The sequence below is a fragment of the Lepidochelys kempii genome, chromosome 2 (genome assembly GCF_965140265.1).
Source record: "Lepidochelys kempii isolate rLepKem1 chromosome 2, rLepKem1.hap2, whole genome shotgun sequence".
In the NCBI taxonomy this organism is placed as follows: Eukaryota; Metazoa; Chordata; order Testudines; family Cheloniidae; genus Lepidochelys; species Lepidochelys kempii.
The window spans coordinates 268,325,471-268,342,707 of NC_133257.1; the positions used below are offsets into that span (position 1 = coordinate 268,325,471).

At 57.1% G+C, this 17,237-nt stretch overlaps 1 protein-coding gene across 1 annotated transcript in view; it reads right to left on the reverse strand.

Annotated features, from left to right (window-relative positions):
* Window positions 1-8,612: 8,612 nt before the first annotated feature.
* The window catches only part of LOC140905754 (uncharacterized), a 47,184-nt gene continuing 38,559 nt past the window's right edge, over window positions 8,613-17,237 (reverse strand). The window contains exons 21-23 of the mRNA XM_073329169.1: window positions 13,809-13,985; window positions 12,539-12,712; window positions 8,613-11,846 (exon numbers count right to left, since the gene is read on the reverse strand). Of these exons, the coding sequence (XP_073185270.1) occupies window positions 10,897-11,846; window positions 12,539-12,712; window positions 13,809-13,985 (1,301 nt within the window). The 3' untranslated portion in view covers window positions 8,613-10,896. The remainder of the gene's footprint in view (window positions 11,847-12,538; window positions 12,713-13,808; window positions 13,986-17,237) is intronic.

Genomic DNA, 17,237 nt, shown 5'->3' on the forward strand with positions numbered 1-17,237 from the left:
TCCTGTCAAGTGGGGGGAAGAGACATTTATCTCACTCTGGCCGGTCACATGCAAGTTAAGTACTGTATGACTCACAATGGACGGCCATTTACAGTCTGAGCAAAATGCTAGTCACTAGGTTGTAGAGGTTGCTGGACAAAACAAGAACAGCCGGGGTTCTCCTGTTTACAGTAAGACAATGAACTCTTGAGACTAGATCTGGGTGCAGATAAACCTCCAGTTCTCCTTCTGTCTATGTGAACAAACCACTAGCGGGTTTGATCTTATGGGAAGGGGTCTCAGCCAAACCGGTTCAAAAGGCTGGGGAAAGGACGAGGAGGGTGGGGGGAGTCAGCTACTCGCAGGAGCCAGGGCCAGGCTTTGGGAGTCCTGTTTAGGAGCTAGGGAGCGTGTTCTGATTTTGTCTCATATGTAACCGTGTGTTTCCAACATTCTTTCTGCCCCTTGCTTGAATCTCGGTTCTCTGATTATAAACTTCTCCTCCTTGTCGCTCTACGTCTACCGGAGCTGCGTGACGCACAGCGGGGACCCTGAGCGGGCGTGTTCTGCTCCTTTGGGAGCAGCGAATCCAAGAGCTCTGCGCTCAGCGGCTCAGGGCTGGGTGCTCCAGCAGGACGCTCCGAGGACTCGGCGGTTGGTGAGCGCCTATCGCTAACCTGTGCGGAGAGAGCGAGGCCTGTGGGGGCCTGGAGGGCAGTGCTCGGGCTGCCAGAGGCTGGTGGGTTCAGGGAGCTGATCCACAGCAAGCCCAGCTAAGGGCAGGTGCTCGCAAAGTGGCTCCCAACCCTGGGTACCCTGGGAAGCGTCACACATGTTTACAATGGGAGAGAAGGAGGCAGGAGGGTGAATGGAGCTGGGGGATCTAACTGGGTGGATGGGGAAGCCTAGGCCCCCCGACGGGGGTGGGGGAGGGTGGCAATTGCCCAGGTGGGCCGCAGGGCTCCTGGGCGCGCACGGGCTGGTACCGGTGGCAGCGAAGGCAGCTGGGCAGGCATGTGGAAGCCCTGGCCGTGCCCACTGACTGTTCTGCCCTGGGGCCCGGAATTGCTGTGGGCAGGCCTGGGGGAGCCTGACCGATCTGGCTGTTCTCTCCTTAACTCCAGCACAACTGGGCCGAATGCCAGGGGATCTGAAGCGGGGAGACCAGCCTGTCGAGTGCTGCGCCTGCTCCTTGGCCCTGGTGGCTGCGGGTTTGGCTGCCCCTGACTGCAGCTCCCTGGCTGGGGTTCTGCTGCCACCGCTCCGACCGTACAGCTCCTAGGGCCCGGGCTGCTGATCCCTGGGCACCGCCCCGAGCCCTTGTGCCAGGGAGAGACGGCCAGAGCAGCGCTTCCCAACCTCTTTGGCCCAGGACCCATTGGTAAAAGCTGATGTCCTGTCGCAGCCCAGTAAATAGGCCCGGGGGAGGGGTGCTGAGAACTGCCCCCGAAAGGGGGCTCAGGGCCTGTGGGTGGGTGCGCAGAGCCCACCGCACACTCACCCTGCAGCAGCAGCTCCAGTCCTGCAGGGCCGGCTGGGCTCAGCTCCCAGGGTCGCAGTGCCCTGCGAAAGGGGGCCAAATCTGTGCAAGTGGCCTTGTGACCTGGCGCATGGGTTGCCGCACCACTCACTCAGCTTCGGCTTGGCCGGCCCCCCATTGTCATGACGGAGGGGCAGCTGGGCCAAACCCGAGCGGCACTGTGCCCTGGATACCGCAGTGCCCAGAGCGGGGAGTCAAGCCCAGCCTGGCTCACGAGACTGGAGCTGCCCTGTGGCCCTTTCAGACATTCTGGCGCTCCAACCTTGGCTCATGACCCACAGACTGAGAAACCCTGGGCTAGAGCATTGTCCGCTATCGCTCCAGCTCTGGCTTGTTTGGGGGGCTGCGCTCTAGGTCACTTCTCCCCGCTGGTCTCAGCTGTAGAGGACTTTCAGCCCCCAGCTCTGCATCCACTCACCAGTGCTGGCGGGGAGCTGGGTCCCCTGGTGACGGAGAGACAGTAATGCTACGAAGCCGGTGGAAAGCTGCGACAGTCCCAGTTCCAGCTGCCTCTCCTGACTGAAACGGGCACTGTCAAGATTTCTACGCCTAAGCATAAGAACGGCCACCGTGGGTCAGACCAATGGTCCATGTAGCCCAGTATCCTGTCTTCCGACAGCAGCCATAGCAGATGCTTCCGAGGGAATGAACAGAACATGGCCATTATCAAACGATCGATTCCTAATCTCCAGTCCCAGCTTCTGGCAGTGGGAGGTTTAGGGACACCCGGAGCATGGGGTTGTGTCCTTGACCATCCTGGCTAACAGCCATTGATGGACCTGTCCTCCATGAATTTACCTAATTCTTTTTTGTGGATACAGACTAACACGGCTGCTACTCTGAAATCTAATTCTTATGCGAACCCTGTTATACTTTTTGCCTTCAAAACATTCCCTGGCAACAAGTTCCCCAGGTTGACTGTGTGTTGTGTGAAGAAATACTTCCTTAGGTTTGTTTTAAACCTGCTGCCTGTTAATTTCATCAGGTGACCCCTGGCTCTTGTATTATGAGAAGGAGTAAATAACACTCCCCTATTCGCTTTCTCCACACCGGTCCTGATTTTATAGACCTCTGTCATATCCCCCCTTATCTAAACTGGACAGCCCTAGTCTTCTTAATCTCCCCTCAAACAGAAGCTGTTCCATATCCCTGATCATTTTTGTTGCCCTTCTCTGTTATCTTTTCCCATTCTAATGCATCTTATTGCTGCGGCCTGAAATCCAGCCCCACCCACACAGCCCCACAGACAGGCACGGGGCTGTGTGGGGCAGGCACAGCTAATACCCCTGACACAAAGAGCTTACAGCTAAAGGCTGGATCCTGGGAAGAGCTGAGCACCTTCTGGGAGAAGTGGAGGTTGTTCTGTGTTTCTCAGGAGATGCTCAGCATACCACCAGGTCTAGCATTAAGACATAGCACGATGAAAAGTGGTAACAGGTATTTGGAGTGGGGGTGAACAGGGAGGGGCAGGCAGGGAAGGGAAGACAAAGCAGATAACACTAACTGAAAACACTATCTGTGTGTATTGTGGTAATGGCTAAGAGCCCCCCTCAGGGCCCAGGACCCCTCTGTGCCAGGTGCCCTACAAACACCGAACAACGTGCTGTGGTTTGGGCATTGACCTTTCTCTGTGTGATGGTCGCTCTAGGACTGGGGCCCGAAGAAGCAGAGTCTACACCTTGCTCCCTAGCTCAGAAACGAGCAGGTTCACACCCCGGGCATTGCTCTCTGCCCTGCTGCCATTGCATGCACCCCCTTGCTGACAGCCTCCGGCAGCCGGGACGGACACCCAGGGCGCAGGCTGCTCACCGGGCCTGTGTGTGGGGTGCCTGAACGGAGAGACCTTGCCCCGCTCTCCAGAGGTGCCGGACGCTGGGGCGGGGCCCGGGGGAGGGGGGGGGGATCAGGGGCAGGAGCCGGGGCTGAGGACAGGGCAGGGGAAGCCCCGGGCGCGGGAGGGGCAAAAAGGGCTCCCGCCCAGCTGAAAGGACGCCCTGAGCGGCTCAAGGAGTCCTGCGTCAGGGGCGAGTTTCACGTGGCCCGTCCACACAGCAAAGGGTCGCACACGGGGCCGGCGGTGACTCGAGCCCTTGGCCGGCGGAGACGTCTGCGCGAAGTCTCGAAGCCATTCCCAGCTTTGCCCTGTCAGCGGCTCTGCTTCCCTGGCTCGCACTCTGTCTTGTAACCCTTCCCACGTGTACTCCTGTGCCTTTGTACTGATTACTTTGGCCAGATCCTGCTGATCAGTTCGGACCGGCTCTTCCAGACTCGTTTCACGTACGATCTAAGCGTTCGCAATGGCTTTCGTGGCCCCACAGCTGATCCCTGCAGCAACCTCCGGCCCCTAGGACTGCACAGCTGGTGCTGAGAGCAAAGGTCTCTAGAGGAGGATTTGATGGGGTGAGGGATTCTCGTCTCCCACCCCTCTGCCATGTCACCACCTCCGTCCTATAGCTGGCTTGGAGCAGGGAGAGACCCCATCAAGGATTCGCTCTGTAAGAGTCACACCAGCTGCCGGGGCCAGCTGTGTCCCTGGCTCTGTCTGCACTGAGCCGGGTCGATGGGCTTGAGTTAGTGGGGTTTCTGCGGGCGGGTTACCGCGAGTAGTCCTGTCCCGCAGGGGTGGGCATGGCTCCCTGCTCTGAGTGGGCATTGTCACCTGGTGCAGCGCCACTCCCTCAAATTTGGCTCAGCCACCCTCCCCCTCCACATGACAGAGGACGGCAGGGCCAAACTTGCATGGCACTGGAGCACAGGATGGCTTCTGGGGGTGCAGCTGAATCCCTGAGCCACTGCTAACGCTGCCCCCGGCCGTCCCGTTTTCCCTTCCAGATGCAGCAGCCCTGTGCCAGGAGACTGCACCTCCCTCTCCGTGGCTTAGATTGCAGCCTCTGCTCTCCACCTGCCCAGCTGCTCAGACACAGGCCTTCACGTGGGTCCCGTGGTATGTAAGAAGGTGGCACAATCCCAGGCTGAGAGTGGCCTGGCTGGGCCTGGCCTGGCTGTTACCCCATGGCTGCCTCCCCCATGCCCACTCTGCCTAATAGGTGGGGTGGGGGGGTTCTGCTCATTCACTGTTTCAAAGGGAATTTCCTGCTGGCTGTAGCTCCAGCCCCAAGCGCTGGGAAAGCAGGAACTGGACCCAAAACATCAGGAGATTTTACACAGTAATAAATTGGGGCTATATGGAATTTGCCTTCTGGTTTGTGCACTTTTCACCCCCAAGCCTTGCGTGCGAGATCACGACCTGTCCTAACCACGGTGTGGTGTAGCTGTGCACTGCTAGGCAGGCAGACCACATGGTCAGAGTGGGCCATTCCAGCTTCACATCTACGAATCTATGAAAACAGAACAAAAGACCCCCCAAATAATATAATATTGAGGCTAGAATTGCTCCAAGCTCCTCCTCCTCTGAGGGGCAGGCGGACTCCCCTGATAATCTGTAGTGTCCGGCCCTCCCTGCCCCGCAGCCTCAAGGAAAACAAGGCGAGGAAACCAGCCAGGCACAGCGCTCGTGAAGGGGCCCAAGGGGGTGCTTGGGAAAGGTTAATGCCATCATTCTCCGGTGCAGTCACAGATGTGACAGGCCGGGGGAAGCCTCAGGCTCCAAGAGTTGGCGCGGACTCAGCTGATGAGGCTGCAGGCTGACTGGGGAAGGGCCCAGGCTGGATTTTGGACAGGATCCGGCCTATTTTCAGTGTGCTAAAGGTGTGAGCAGGGGAATTAAGCACTGTTCAAACACCCAGCTATGCCTGGGCACCGGAGGCTTCAGCATCCGGTAAAGTGAGCTGTAGCTCACGAAAGCTTATGCTCAGATAAATTAGTTAGTCTCTAAGGTGCCACAAGTCCTCCTGTTCTTTCAGCACTGAGGAAACTCCAGCTGGGCCAGATGCAGCAGCAGGTCTCCTCAGCAAGACAGCGCTGGCGCCCCTCACACCTGCCCTCTGCTCTCGACACCAGCTGCCCAGGGGATTTCAAACCAGGGTCCGTCTCGGGCCTTCTCTTCCCGGTGCCACAGGGCCTGGGCCCAGGGTTTGTGAAAGAGCCGAATGCACCGGGACAAAGATGGTGGGCGACAGGCCAGGCTCCTCTGGCTCGGCGGAACGCTCTGTAATAAGGCCAGAGCTTGGCGATGCGGGAGACACAACTTTCTCAGGGGCAGAAATGGGCCGAGATTGCGGCATGAACATCCCGCCTTCTGCTCCAAGCGCAAGGTGCGTTTCTTGGCTATCGCCGTTCTAACAACACACGCATCTGTAGACACCGAACCCCCTCGCAAAACCAAACACGGCTCTGCACATGCTTCTCCCTCTGGGAGATTGAAAAGAGCAAATACAGGACGGATGTTAGTCTCATTGCTTTTAATGCACGACTGGAAGGCACAGATACCACAGTGAAGAAAGTGGCTAGATGTAGACTAGAAGAGAGGGCAGATCAGGACTCATGGGCCTGGCTAGTGCCTTTTAGCCATGAAGAGCCTGTAAGCCACCACAGACTATATAAAGGATCATTCACACACCAAGTAACTGCAGCCACCTCTGGGTGGGATGCAGCAGCTGTTTAGCACGGCACACGGGTATGTTTGTAGGCTAGGAAGTGAAGACTGGCACAGCCAACTGAAACTGCAGGGGAGTTCAGGGAGGCAGAGCGACTTACCAGAGTCAGGCCCCGGGGGTTAACCCCCGGACTCTTGGGATCTTTAATGAGTGGAGCAGTTCAGGTCCTCGCATTTATGTGTTCCTGGTGCACTAGGTGCCTACATGCACCACCAGGCAGAGGAGGGGGGAAGAATACAGAGCGTGTTTTGTGAAGGCCTTTGAGTTGGAGGAAACCCTGCAGGGAGCAGGGAGCAGGGAGACTCCCCGTTGCCCAGCCCTGCCGGTCACAGGAGAGACACGCCTGGAGCTGTGCCCCCCAGTCCAACCGCTGCAGTCTGCAGAAAACCCCACTCAAGGGAGCCTTGGTTTCGAAAGGCCACGAGAGGGCAGCCACACCTGTCACGCAGGCTCATTTTAGTCCTAATTCACCAACTGCTACATTCATGGGCACTTCACAGAGCGAGGGGAGGGCGCATTTCCCCTTCTCTGGCCAGCGTGTCCAAGAAGCGTTCCTCCAGCTTTAACGCTCATGCGGCCGGCGCTCGGACCCGGGGCGGTGCCAGGACACGGCACTCGGTGAGGGGGATGGTCCAAGAACTCAGCCACTGGAGCAGACCAGGCCTCATTCTCCACCCTGAGCCAGGGTCTCAGAGCTGCGCCAGCTGCTGATCGCCACGGACACGGGACAGCTCCCCCGGGGGAAGAGAGCGTGTGAGAGGGCAGGGGAGCGATGGGGCGTGAGTGCACGGCCAGCGTGGGGGCATGCGCGGTACTTTGTGGGAGCCAAGAAGCTGCCTGGCTCAGGGGACAGCGGGAAATGTCAGGGGCGCCGTCAGCTCTTATTACCTTCACGTGCCCTGGAGGGGAGAGGCGCGTGAAACGGGTTTACTTCTGCTCGACAGGGGCTGGGGCGCCCGCAGCTGCTGTTGGGTGCAGTTGGGGCCGTGCTCTTGCTAGGTGCTGGCACGGACCCGCAGTGCTCCCATGTTTCACCTCGGTGGGCAGCAAACCCCCACCAGGCCCGAGCTGCAGATGCCCTACCGGCAGGGGCTGCCTGCACAGAGCAGAGGAGTTGGTGGGGCAGCCCCCCTACCCCGAGGGTGGAGGCCACTTGCTCTCTGGGTTCCCAGGGGATGGACAGGAGCGGAGTTTCCTCCCCTGCAGCAGCCCCACTGCCTGCCCTTCAGCACCCTCTCCCTCCCGGCCCTCTAGAGCCCCATGGACCCCATCCCCAGACAACTTTGTGCCTGCAGGCCCATGCCCTATGCCTGCACTGTCTCCTCCCCCGAGTGGGCCGAGGTGACACTAGGAATGGCAGGAGGTGGGCCAAGCATCCCATGGAGGATTGGGGTTCATGGGTGAGGAGAGGCAGGTGACGTGGAACTGGCTTAGACCTGGAGTCCCCCTCCCCATACTTTGTCCCAGCTCCAGACCCAGCCACCGTGCCCCCGACAGGTTCCCCAGCCCCTGGAAATTCCCAGTGCTTTAACACCACAGTTCCTGGCCAGTATCCTAAGTCTTAAACCGGGGCAGGGCTGAGGGGAGAGAGACCCCCAGGGATGGCACCCTGGGCAGACCTGTCCCCATGGCAACCCTGGCTCCGGTGTGCCGCACACAGAGGGCATTGGGCTGGGCCCTTTCCAGCCGTGCTCCTTCACGCTGGTTTTTGGGTCTTAATTTATATTACACATGGTCTGGCCCTGTGTGTCACCCACAGACACTCCCAGCAAGTCACCAACTACCTCCCTCCCCATCATTGGGTTGCTACAGCCCCTTAACTGTGTGTGTGTGAGATTATGTCTCCCTCTCGTGGCTGCTCCAGGGAGGATAGGGGCCGGCTCACACCTAACGGAGCACTTCCTGTAGCTCAAGCAGTAAGGGCCGCATGTTGGGAGGGGAAGGTCCTAGGTTCTATCCCCGCTGTATCTCTGAGGCCAGGGCTTCGTTATACAGCTGCCGACTGCTGGGTACGACCAGCCTCACACGCTGGTGCCTTGAGTGGAAAGTGAATGCAAGTTGCTGCTGCAGACAGAACATGGGGGATGGGACCATTCACACCCTGCGCTTAAGAAGCCACTTCCCATGTAGATTTATTCAAATGAATGGAATTCTGGGCGGTGATTCGAGCAAATCGGATTGGCTAGTGCATGGGGCATTGATTCTCTAGCACTTCGCACTGCCTCACCCAGATGGAAATCCGGAGGCTGGTGGGGTTTGCTCCAGGTTTATAACACTCAGGACCCCAGCCCAGGCCATAATCCCTCATGGCTGCTCACAAATCCCCAGCAAATGCCCCGCGCTCTCTCCGGGGGCCGAAGGGGGGTTTCATACAGGAGATGCCTGAATTTCTCGGCTACAAGGGGAACTCCCCAGTCTGCAGGCCGTGGAGTGGCTCGGATTTACCCAGACAGCAGGTTCTGGCCCACGGTCTGCCTGATTTACACCCGTAACACAGGTGCAGGGAATTCAAACAAACACCAGGCAAGGGGGCCAAGCAGGTTACAAATCAGTGTTTTAATACAGTCCAACTGTGCCGTGAGCACAGAAACACAGGGAAATCAGGAGAGCCACGTGCCGCCCACGCTGGCAGCAGGAAAGGATCTCACAAACACCATGCTGTCAACAGAAGGGAACCTGTGCCACGAAGCGCCCGATTCCAGCACAGCTCCACCCCGATGGCGGAGTCACTCCCGATTCCGGCACGGCTCCACCCCCGACGGCGGAGTCACTCCCGATTTCGCGGGTAAGAGCTCAGAATCAGGCCCCCAGTGCCCTGTGGCTACTGAGTAGGGCCTCCAAGTTACAGCAAACCTGAGAGCGACAGGGGAGCCAGCAGGGTCAGAACTCTCCTGCTTTGCACCCCAGAAAAGCAGGCCCCAGTGCAATGCACTGGCGGAGCTGGGGGTGGGGGAAAACTCAAGCAGCAGGTGTGGGTACCGGAAGGTGACTCCCCTGTAACCAGAGGTCTTTGAGCTGCCCAGTGGGAATAGGCAGAGGGCGTCTTGAAGACAAAGAAATTCCAGCTGCAGTAAATTTTGGCTGAGACATGGGGCCAGCTTAGGGAACTTGATGAATACGTATCCAGGGAGGCACCTGTCACTTACATTCAGCAAACAGGACGATTCATTGGACTAATTCACTCTTAAAATGCTGGGATTGTCCAGCCACCACTCACGGGGCTGCCTGGCCCAATACATGGCACATTCTCTACCGTAGTCCTGCCTAGCTCCAGTTCGCATTCAGCCTCACTGCTCACCCTGTGCTTTACACGCAGGATGGTGCTGCACAGACAGGACAGCCTAGGAATACGTGTGATAAAGAACCTGTCTGATGGAGATCGGCACTTGGACACTGAAGTGATCGGGGCCTACTGAGATGAGATTGGTGTGAGTTAGGTAACGGGACCTGCTTACGGGCGCAGGAGCCTTTCACTGCAGGTCTCCAGGTCAAATCCAGCTCCGATCGCGCACTGATGGCTGCTGGGAGAGTTGGCGGGTGCAGCTGGGTACGAAGTGGGTGGGTGTAATTATCACACAGCCCCCATGCAGGGCTTGATCCTGCAGCGCTGAGCGCTCTGACCTCAATCCAGGAAAGCACCTATTTCAGAGGGGTTACTCAGGGGCTTAAAGGTAAGCACAAGCTAATATGCTTCGCTACAGCAGGGCTGGAGCGCTCAGCACCTGGCAGGATCGAGCCTTCGGTCCCTTTGTTTGTAGTCTCGGCTGGGGTAGGGAGGAAGGAGAATGAACTTCCCTCTGGGCTCAGAGATGGTCCCTCCAAGGCAGGGCTCATGCACGTGGAGGTGGCGGGAGCTGTTCCGGGCTCACGCACGTGGGGGGCGGGACCTGTTCCGGGCTCACGCACGTGGGGGGTGGGACCTGTTCGGGTGCAGAGGGCTCCAAATCTGGCAGCTTCTCCTTGTGCCCCAAAACCAGAAACTCTCCAGAGTGCCGGGAGCTGCCTGGGGAGTTGCAGAGGAGAGTTTGGGCAGCAAAACAGAGGGCTGAGGCAATGGGGAATAAGCGTAAGTCTGTGGGTGGTGGATCCAGCCAGTGGAAGCCGATATACAACGGGGGAAAGGACCAGCCCAGCAAGCCCATGACAGCCTTTAACCTCAGCGCCTCCTGGGCATGGGCAGTGCCGACGGGGACTGGAGCACGTGGCGGTGCCCATACTCTGACAACGTCCCTGTGAGTGATGCCTCCCACCAGGAAGGTTTCTGCCCTGGCCGGGTCCCTGAAGGCTCTTCCCTGCGAAACTGCTGCCGAGACCTAGCAGCGAGCGCGACTCCCCCAGGGTCGGGGGGCGGCTGGAAGCTGGACGGAAAAGACACCAGCTTGCGCAGTGCCGACGGACAGGGAAAAAAAGGGGAAATGTCAAATTTCTCCCCAGCCGGCCAGGAGCAATTGTCAGGGGGAGCAAAGCAAACCCGAGTGCCTGACCCTACCCCAGACCCCTGCCCAGAGCCCCCCCCGCAGACTGCCTAGCCCCCGAAGGGCTCCCTGAGCAGCTCGCTAACACGCGGCTCTGATGCTATCTCACTTGTTACAATACAGGGGCTCCCCGCAGGGCCGGCCCCAATAACGGCCGAGTCTATTGCTCTACAGTTCCCGGAGCCCCCCGCCTGCGAGCTGAGCAGAGCAGGTGCACACCGTGGCGGGGAAAACACGGACACGGTGGAATCACACAGCCAAGTGCTGAGACCTAGCGACGGTCAGGGAAACAAAGAGCTGGAGGCGGGAGAGGTCCAGTCCGAACCCAGGGGGTGGACCCTGTGACTCAAAGGGGGGTGAGCGGAGCCAGCGGCTCCAAGTCCCCCCTCTCTGTCACTGCCCTTTGGTGACTCTGCTCCCGTTTGCCTGCAGCGGGCGCGCGGCCCGGGGGGCTGGGCAGTGGCTCCCAGTGTCCTCGTGCCCGGCTGTGGCAGCAGCCGGCGGGCTGAGCACCCAAGCGGAGCTCCGCTGCCCGCCACAGCCTCCTGACGGCCGCGTACCGCGCCCCGCTCCCCCGGCGCAGCTTGGGGCTGACGTCCGGGAAGAGGGCGACCCGGGTGCTGCCGCAGGTCAGGGGCTCCGCGTGTTTCCTGACCGCCCGCATGATGGCCAGCTTGTCGGAGAAGCGCAGCAGACGGAAGACCAGCGCCCGGGGCCGGGTGGCAGGGTCCCAGCGCGCCCCCCCGGGCACGCGGCGCGCGCTCTCGATCTCCAGGGGCGGCCAGTCCGCCGGCAGGTTGAGCACCGTGGGCAGGGTCCTCTGCAGGAAGGCGACGGGGTCTCCCCCTTCCGCCCCCTCCGGCAGGCCCGCCAGCCGCAGGCTGTTGCGGCGGGCGTGGCTCTCCAGTACGTGGCAACGGCTCTCCAGCCGCCGGACGGTCTCACTCAGGCGCTTGTTGCCTTGCTGGAGGGCAGCCAGCTCGAGGGCCCAGCCCCTTGAGTCCCGCTCCAGCTGGGCCACGCGGCTCTGCATGCTCGACACATCCCTGCACATGGCCGCGAAATCCTGGGAGACCCGGTCCAGCTTCTCCGAGAGGACGGCCTCGACCGCGCTCCTCTCCACCCCGAGGTCCAGGGGCGTCCCGCTCTCCCAGCCGCAGCACTCCCACGGAGGTGGCGCTGCGTGGGAGCATTGTCTCTTCGGAAATTCCTCCCATGTGGCATCTGCCTTTTGTCCACCGTCCTCACCATCAGTACAGGAGCTGGTGCTGGGTGGTCGGGCAGCATCTGTCCTGGCTACGGTCCAGAGGACAAACATATCAGACCCGGCAACACCAAGCAAGGGTCAGCACCATTTCTAGAGCGCTCTTCTAGAGACAATTTCCTAGCACTATATTAGGCAGGAATCCCCACACCCACCACTGCACTGCAGCCTCCTCTGGAGTGAAAGGTGGCAGCTGATTGTCTTCCAGCAACGCTAACCAACAGCTGAGGACAGGGAGCTAAGGGCGGGATATCCAGTTATGCTGTGGGAGGGAGTGAAGTAAAACCGAGTGTAATTACCCAACTGGCACTGGACCAGGTCCCAGGCTAACACCCCTACTCCTGCACAAAGTGCCATGGGATTTTTAACGCCCACCAATAGGCACCTGGGTTTTACAGCTGATGTGAAAGGTGGGGCTGGGGCATTGGCTCAGGAGGGACTCAGTGGGCAGATCACCACCAGTTCGTTCACAAACACCGTTTCCCGCTGTACTCACGTCTTCCTTGGAGGTCTCCCATCCAGTGACTTGGCTTGGCTTACGAGAGCCAATGAGACCCCAGCCCCAGGAGGGAAGAACCGGATCAGACTCCTAAATGCAGGCCTGGTTCCAGCACCCACCAGCCCCGCTGCAGTCAGTGGGAGCTGTGGGTTCTCAGCACCTTTGAAAACAGACTGGGGGGCCTAACGAGGAACCTACTTGGAAGGCCCAAGGCGATCAAGGTACCTTCAGTGTGTGGTCTCTTAATCCCTGTCCTGGGTCTTCTAGCATGCCTGTGGCCCGGGGCATCGCGGGCAGGCGAGGTACTGCTCGGCGTGCTGGAACAACTGGGCCCGTTTCCATGGGTTCCTTGTGGGCAGGTTGCGGGGCCATAGCGAGGGGCGTCCGCTGGCATCCCTTCTGATTGTACCAACACAAACAAAGCCTGCATCAGATCAAGCCAGGTCCCACCCTCCGCCAAGTGCTACAGACCCACTGCAGCCTTATCCCTACAGGAAACCATTCATCTATTGGCACATCTCGGGCCCTCGTTACTGGAGTGTCTGGAGCGGGAACAGACCCAGGGAACAGCCCTGCACAGCTCGGGAGACGGAGATCTAGTGGGTCTTCTCCAGCTCCAGTTTCTCTAAGTCTATGAGCACAGGAGCGTAGCAAGCTAAGGACAGCAGGACGGAGGAGCAGTGACCCTCTCTATGGGCCATTAGTCCCATCGGAAGCTGGGCTCCCAGCCCAGAAATACAGGTAGCCCACTGTACTCCAGGAGGATGGGGCACTGGCAGGAATCGTCAGTCTTAAACCTTGGGATCCTCACCGCCCCAGCTCCCATTGTGCCTGTGGACTGTGGAGCTGACGACAGAGTTTCTCTTCCGCTTCCCACAACACAAAAGCAGTTCTGACGGGAGGAAACGTCTCTTGGCTGCTCAGATGGCCGGTTTTCCCCTAGTGGAAATGCTCGCTCCTAGGGGGAATCTCACTGCAGGGGAAATGGCATTATCTGGCCAAAGGGGCTTAGATTGTTGGCTCTCTGGACAGGGACCCTCTTCGCTCTGTGTCTGTCCAGCGCCTGGCACAACAGGGGCCTGGTCTTTGACGGGGGTCCCAGGCCCTAGAGTAATACAGATCATTAATAATAATAATCGATAATAATGCCACATTTGTCAGTTCCCAGGAACACCCTCCCAAAGGTCCGGTTTTCCTCAGTACGTGAAGATTTCCAGCATGAAATCCAAGAGGCTAAGCGGGGCAACGCTGGGTAGAGCTATCAGTGCTAGGCAGGCCGGGGACCTGTCAATGGAGCGCTCCTGTCCGTCAGTCTCTCATCGCATCGCAAGGCTGGGAGCATGAGACTCTCTGTACCACGCAGTCCCACAGCCAGAACCTCGGCGGGCATGAATCAGCAAAGCTTCACCGACTTCACTGATTGACCCCAGCCGACAGATTGGCCCGTGCAGTGCAGATCACATGCACCGCGTCCCAGGCCCGCTGGCTGGCTCACCTTCTCTGTGCAGCCTGCAAAGCCCTGGCTGTGGGCTCCTCTCCCCCCTGGCCCCACGTGGGCTGCTGCTGGAGGACATGGCGAGGAGGGTGCTCGCACAACTGCGTTGGCTCTCAGGCACTGCACTCCAGCAAGTCTCCAGCCCTGGGAGATGGGCAGTCTCGGCCGTACTGTCTGCTTTAAACCAAGAAATCCATGTCAGCTACAGGACAGACCCCGCTACGCCATAGCCATGGAAACTGACCGGGGCTTCCCTGATCCCCACTCGGGATGGAATCCTCAACCCGCTTGTACACTTGCTGGTACACATCCTGACTTTACGGGGGCAGGAAACCCGTAGGCACATTCATAGCCCACGCACCCCGAGGGCCAGGGCCAGAGCGGAGCCAGTGGGGCCGCACCCCAGCCTCCCCCCGAGGCCACATGCCCCCCAGCCCTCCCATCATGTAACTGTGTGCTCCCCCGCCTCCTCCCAGTGGGGCTGCACATCCTCTGGCCTCCTCCCTCACTAGTCCCCTTGTCTCATGGACAGGGCCATCCGTAGGATTTATGGGGCCCTCCGCAGTGTTATTAAACTGGTGCCCCTCTGCCCGACAGCAGCCCGGGCTCACAGCCCAGTGGCAAGGGGATGAAGCAGCAAAGGATAGCAAGACGCCCGGCCCGCCTCAGGGTGGTGGAGAGTCACAGTTCCCTGCAGAGACCCCTGTGCCCCCTCCCTCATGCAGACTGGACATGCAGAAAGTACCTAATTAAAAGCACTAAACTTGGGAATAAGAAGTGTCTGTCACGGGTTTTTTGATATGCCCTGAAGTTTGTCAGAGGTGTATTTATTCTGCGGAAAAGGACCTAGGGGTGACAGTGGACGAGAAGCTGGATATGAGTCAGCAGTGTGCCCTTGTTGCCAAGAAGGCCAATGGCATTTTGGGATGTATAAGTAGGGGCATAGCGAGCAGATCGAGGGACGTGATCGTTCCCCTCTATTCGACATTGGTGAGGCCTCATCTGGAGTACTGTGTCCAGTTTTGGGCCCCACACTACAAGAAGGATGTGGATAAATTGGAGAGAGTCCAGCGAAGGGCAACAACAATGATTAGGGGTCTAGAACACATGAGTTATGAGGAGAGGCTGAGGGAGCTGGGATTGTTTAGCCTGCAGAAGAGAAGAATGAGGGGGGATTTGATAGCTGCTTTCAACTACCTGAGAGGTGGTTCCAAAGAGGATGGCTCTAGACTGTTCTCAATGGTAGCAGATGACAGAACGAGGAGTAATGGTCTCAAGCTGCAGTGGGGGAGGTTTAGATTGGATATTAGGAAAAACTTTTTCACTAGGAGGGTGGTGAAACACTGGAATGCGTTACCTAGGGAGGTGGTAGAATCTCCTTCCTTAGAGGTTTTTAAGGTCAGGCTTGACAAAGCCCTGGCTGGGATGATTTAACTGGGAATTGGTCCTGCTTCGAGCAGGGGGTTGGACTAGATGACCTTCTGGGGTCCCTTCCAACCCTGATATTCTATGATTCTATGATTCTATGATTTGCAAAAGCTTTGTAGGAAGGGTGAGTCAGCTGTCCTGCTGAACACAACATTAAATATTATGGGATAGATGATGCAGCTCTTCTCTGTTTTACATTTTCTTAATCAGTATTTCTAAGCTGGTTTTATATTTAATAATCTTATTAAGATGATGTTGAAGTAAAAAGAAAACGGTACAGAGTTGAAGCATAGAAGTTTCTGGTTATCAGGGAATAAGGTACAGATTATCAAGGGGTGCGAAGTTCGGTTTAGGATCGGGTGGTGTAAGGAATACATAATCTGCAGTCTCCCCAATTGGGGGTAGAAGGTTAACGGGTCAGAGTACAGACATTGAGATATGGGGGTATGTTGTTCATATGATGGCTCTGTTCAGGTGTGGAGTATAATGAGTGGATACGATGATGAGGATATTTTAAATGTACTCTTAAGCCTTCAGAAAGGAATCATTCCAGAGTACTACAGATTTCACTCACTGAAACAAAGACATTATTTTAAATTCATCAGTCACAGAGGTTTAGTGTGCTCATAACAATGTTCACTGCTTTTAGAAAAAGGGACACTAATTTACTTTGTGTGATCTCCATAACAATAGACGTGCTTATGAAATTTCACCAACTTTAAAAATATGTTTCCAAAGATTTTAGGCATAACAAAGGATTTTATATCTTACTAGGTACTGATTTTGCTGGAGAGTTCTCTTAAAACTAGTTCATCAGACAGTCAGAAGTAAAGAACTCAGGGAACTGATGGGCAGGATCCCCTGGGAGAATAACATGACGGGGAAAGGAGTCCAGGAGAGCTGGCTTTATTTTAAAGAATCCTTATTGAGGTTACAGGGACAAACCATCCCGATGTGTAGAAAGAATAGTAAATATGGCAGGCGACCAGCTTGGCTTAACAGTGAAATCCTTGCTGATCTTAAACACAAAAAAGAAGCTTACTAGAAGTGGAAGATTGGACAAATACCAGGGATGAGTATAAAAATATTGCTCGGGCATGCAGGAGTGAAATCAGGAAGGCCAAATCACACCTGGAGTTGCAGCTAGCAAGAGATGTTAAGAGTAACAAGAAGGGTTTCTTCAGGTATGTTAGCAACAAGAAGAAAGTCAAGGAAAGTGTGGGCCCCTTACTGAATGAGGGAAGCAACCTAGTGACAGAGGATGTGGAAAAAGCTAATGTACTCAATACTTTTCTTGCCTCTGTCTTCAGGAACAAGGTCAGCTCCCAGACTACTGCACTGGGCAGCACAGCATGGGGAGGAGGTGACCAGCCCGCTGTGGAGAAAGAAGTGGGCTATTCAGGACTATTTAGAAAAGCTGGACGAGCACAAGCCCATGGGGCCGGATGCGCTGCATCTGAGAGTGCTAAAGGAGTTGGCGGATGTGATTGCAGAGCCATTGGCCATCATCTTTGAAAACTCATGGTGATCCGGGGAAATCCCGGACGACTGGAAAAAGGCTAACATAGTGCCCATCTTTAAAAAAGGGAAGGAGGCGGCTCCAGTCAGCCTCACCTGAGTCCCTGGAAAAATCATGGAGCAGGTCCTCAAGGAATCAATTCTGAAGCACTTAGAGGAGAGGAAAGTGATCAGGAACAGTTAGCATGGATTCACCAAGGGCAAGTCATGCCTGACTAATCTAATTGCCTTCCACGATGAGATAACTGGCTCTGTGGATGAGGGGAAAGCAGTGGACGTGTTGTTCCTTGACTTTAGCAAAGCTTTTGACACTGTCTCCCATAGTATTCTTGTCAGCAAGTTAAAGAAGTACGGGCTGGATGAATGCACTATAAGGTGGGTAGAAAGTTGGCTAGATTGTCGAGCTCAATGGGTAGTGATCAATGGCTCCATGTCTAGTTGGCAGCTGGTATCAAGCGGAGTGCCCCAAGGGTCGGTCCTCGG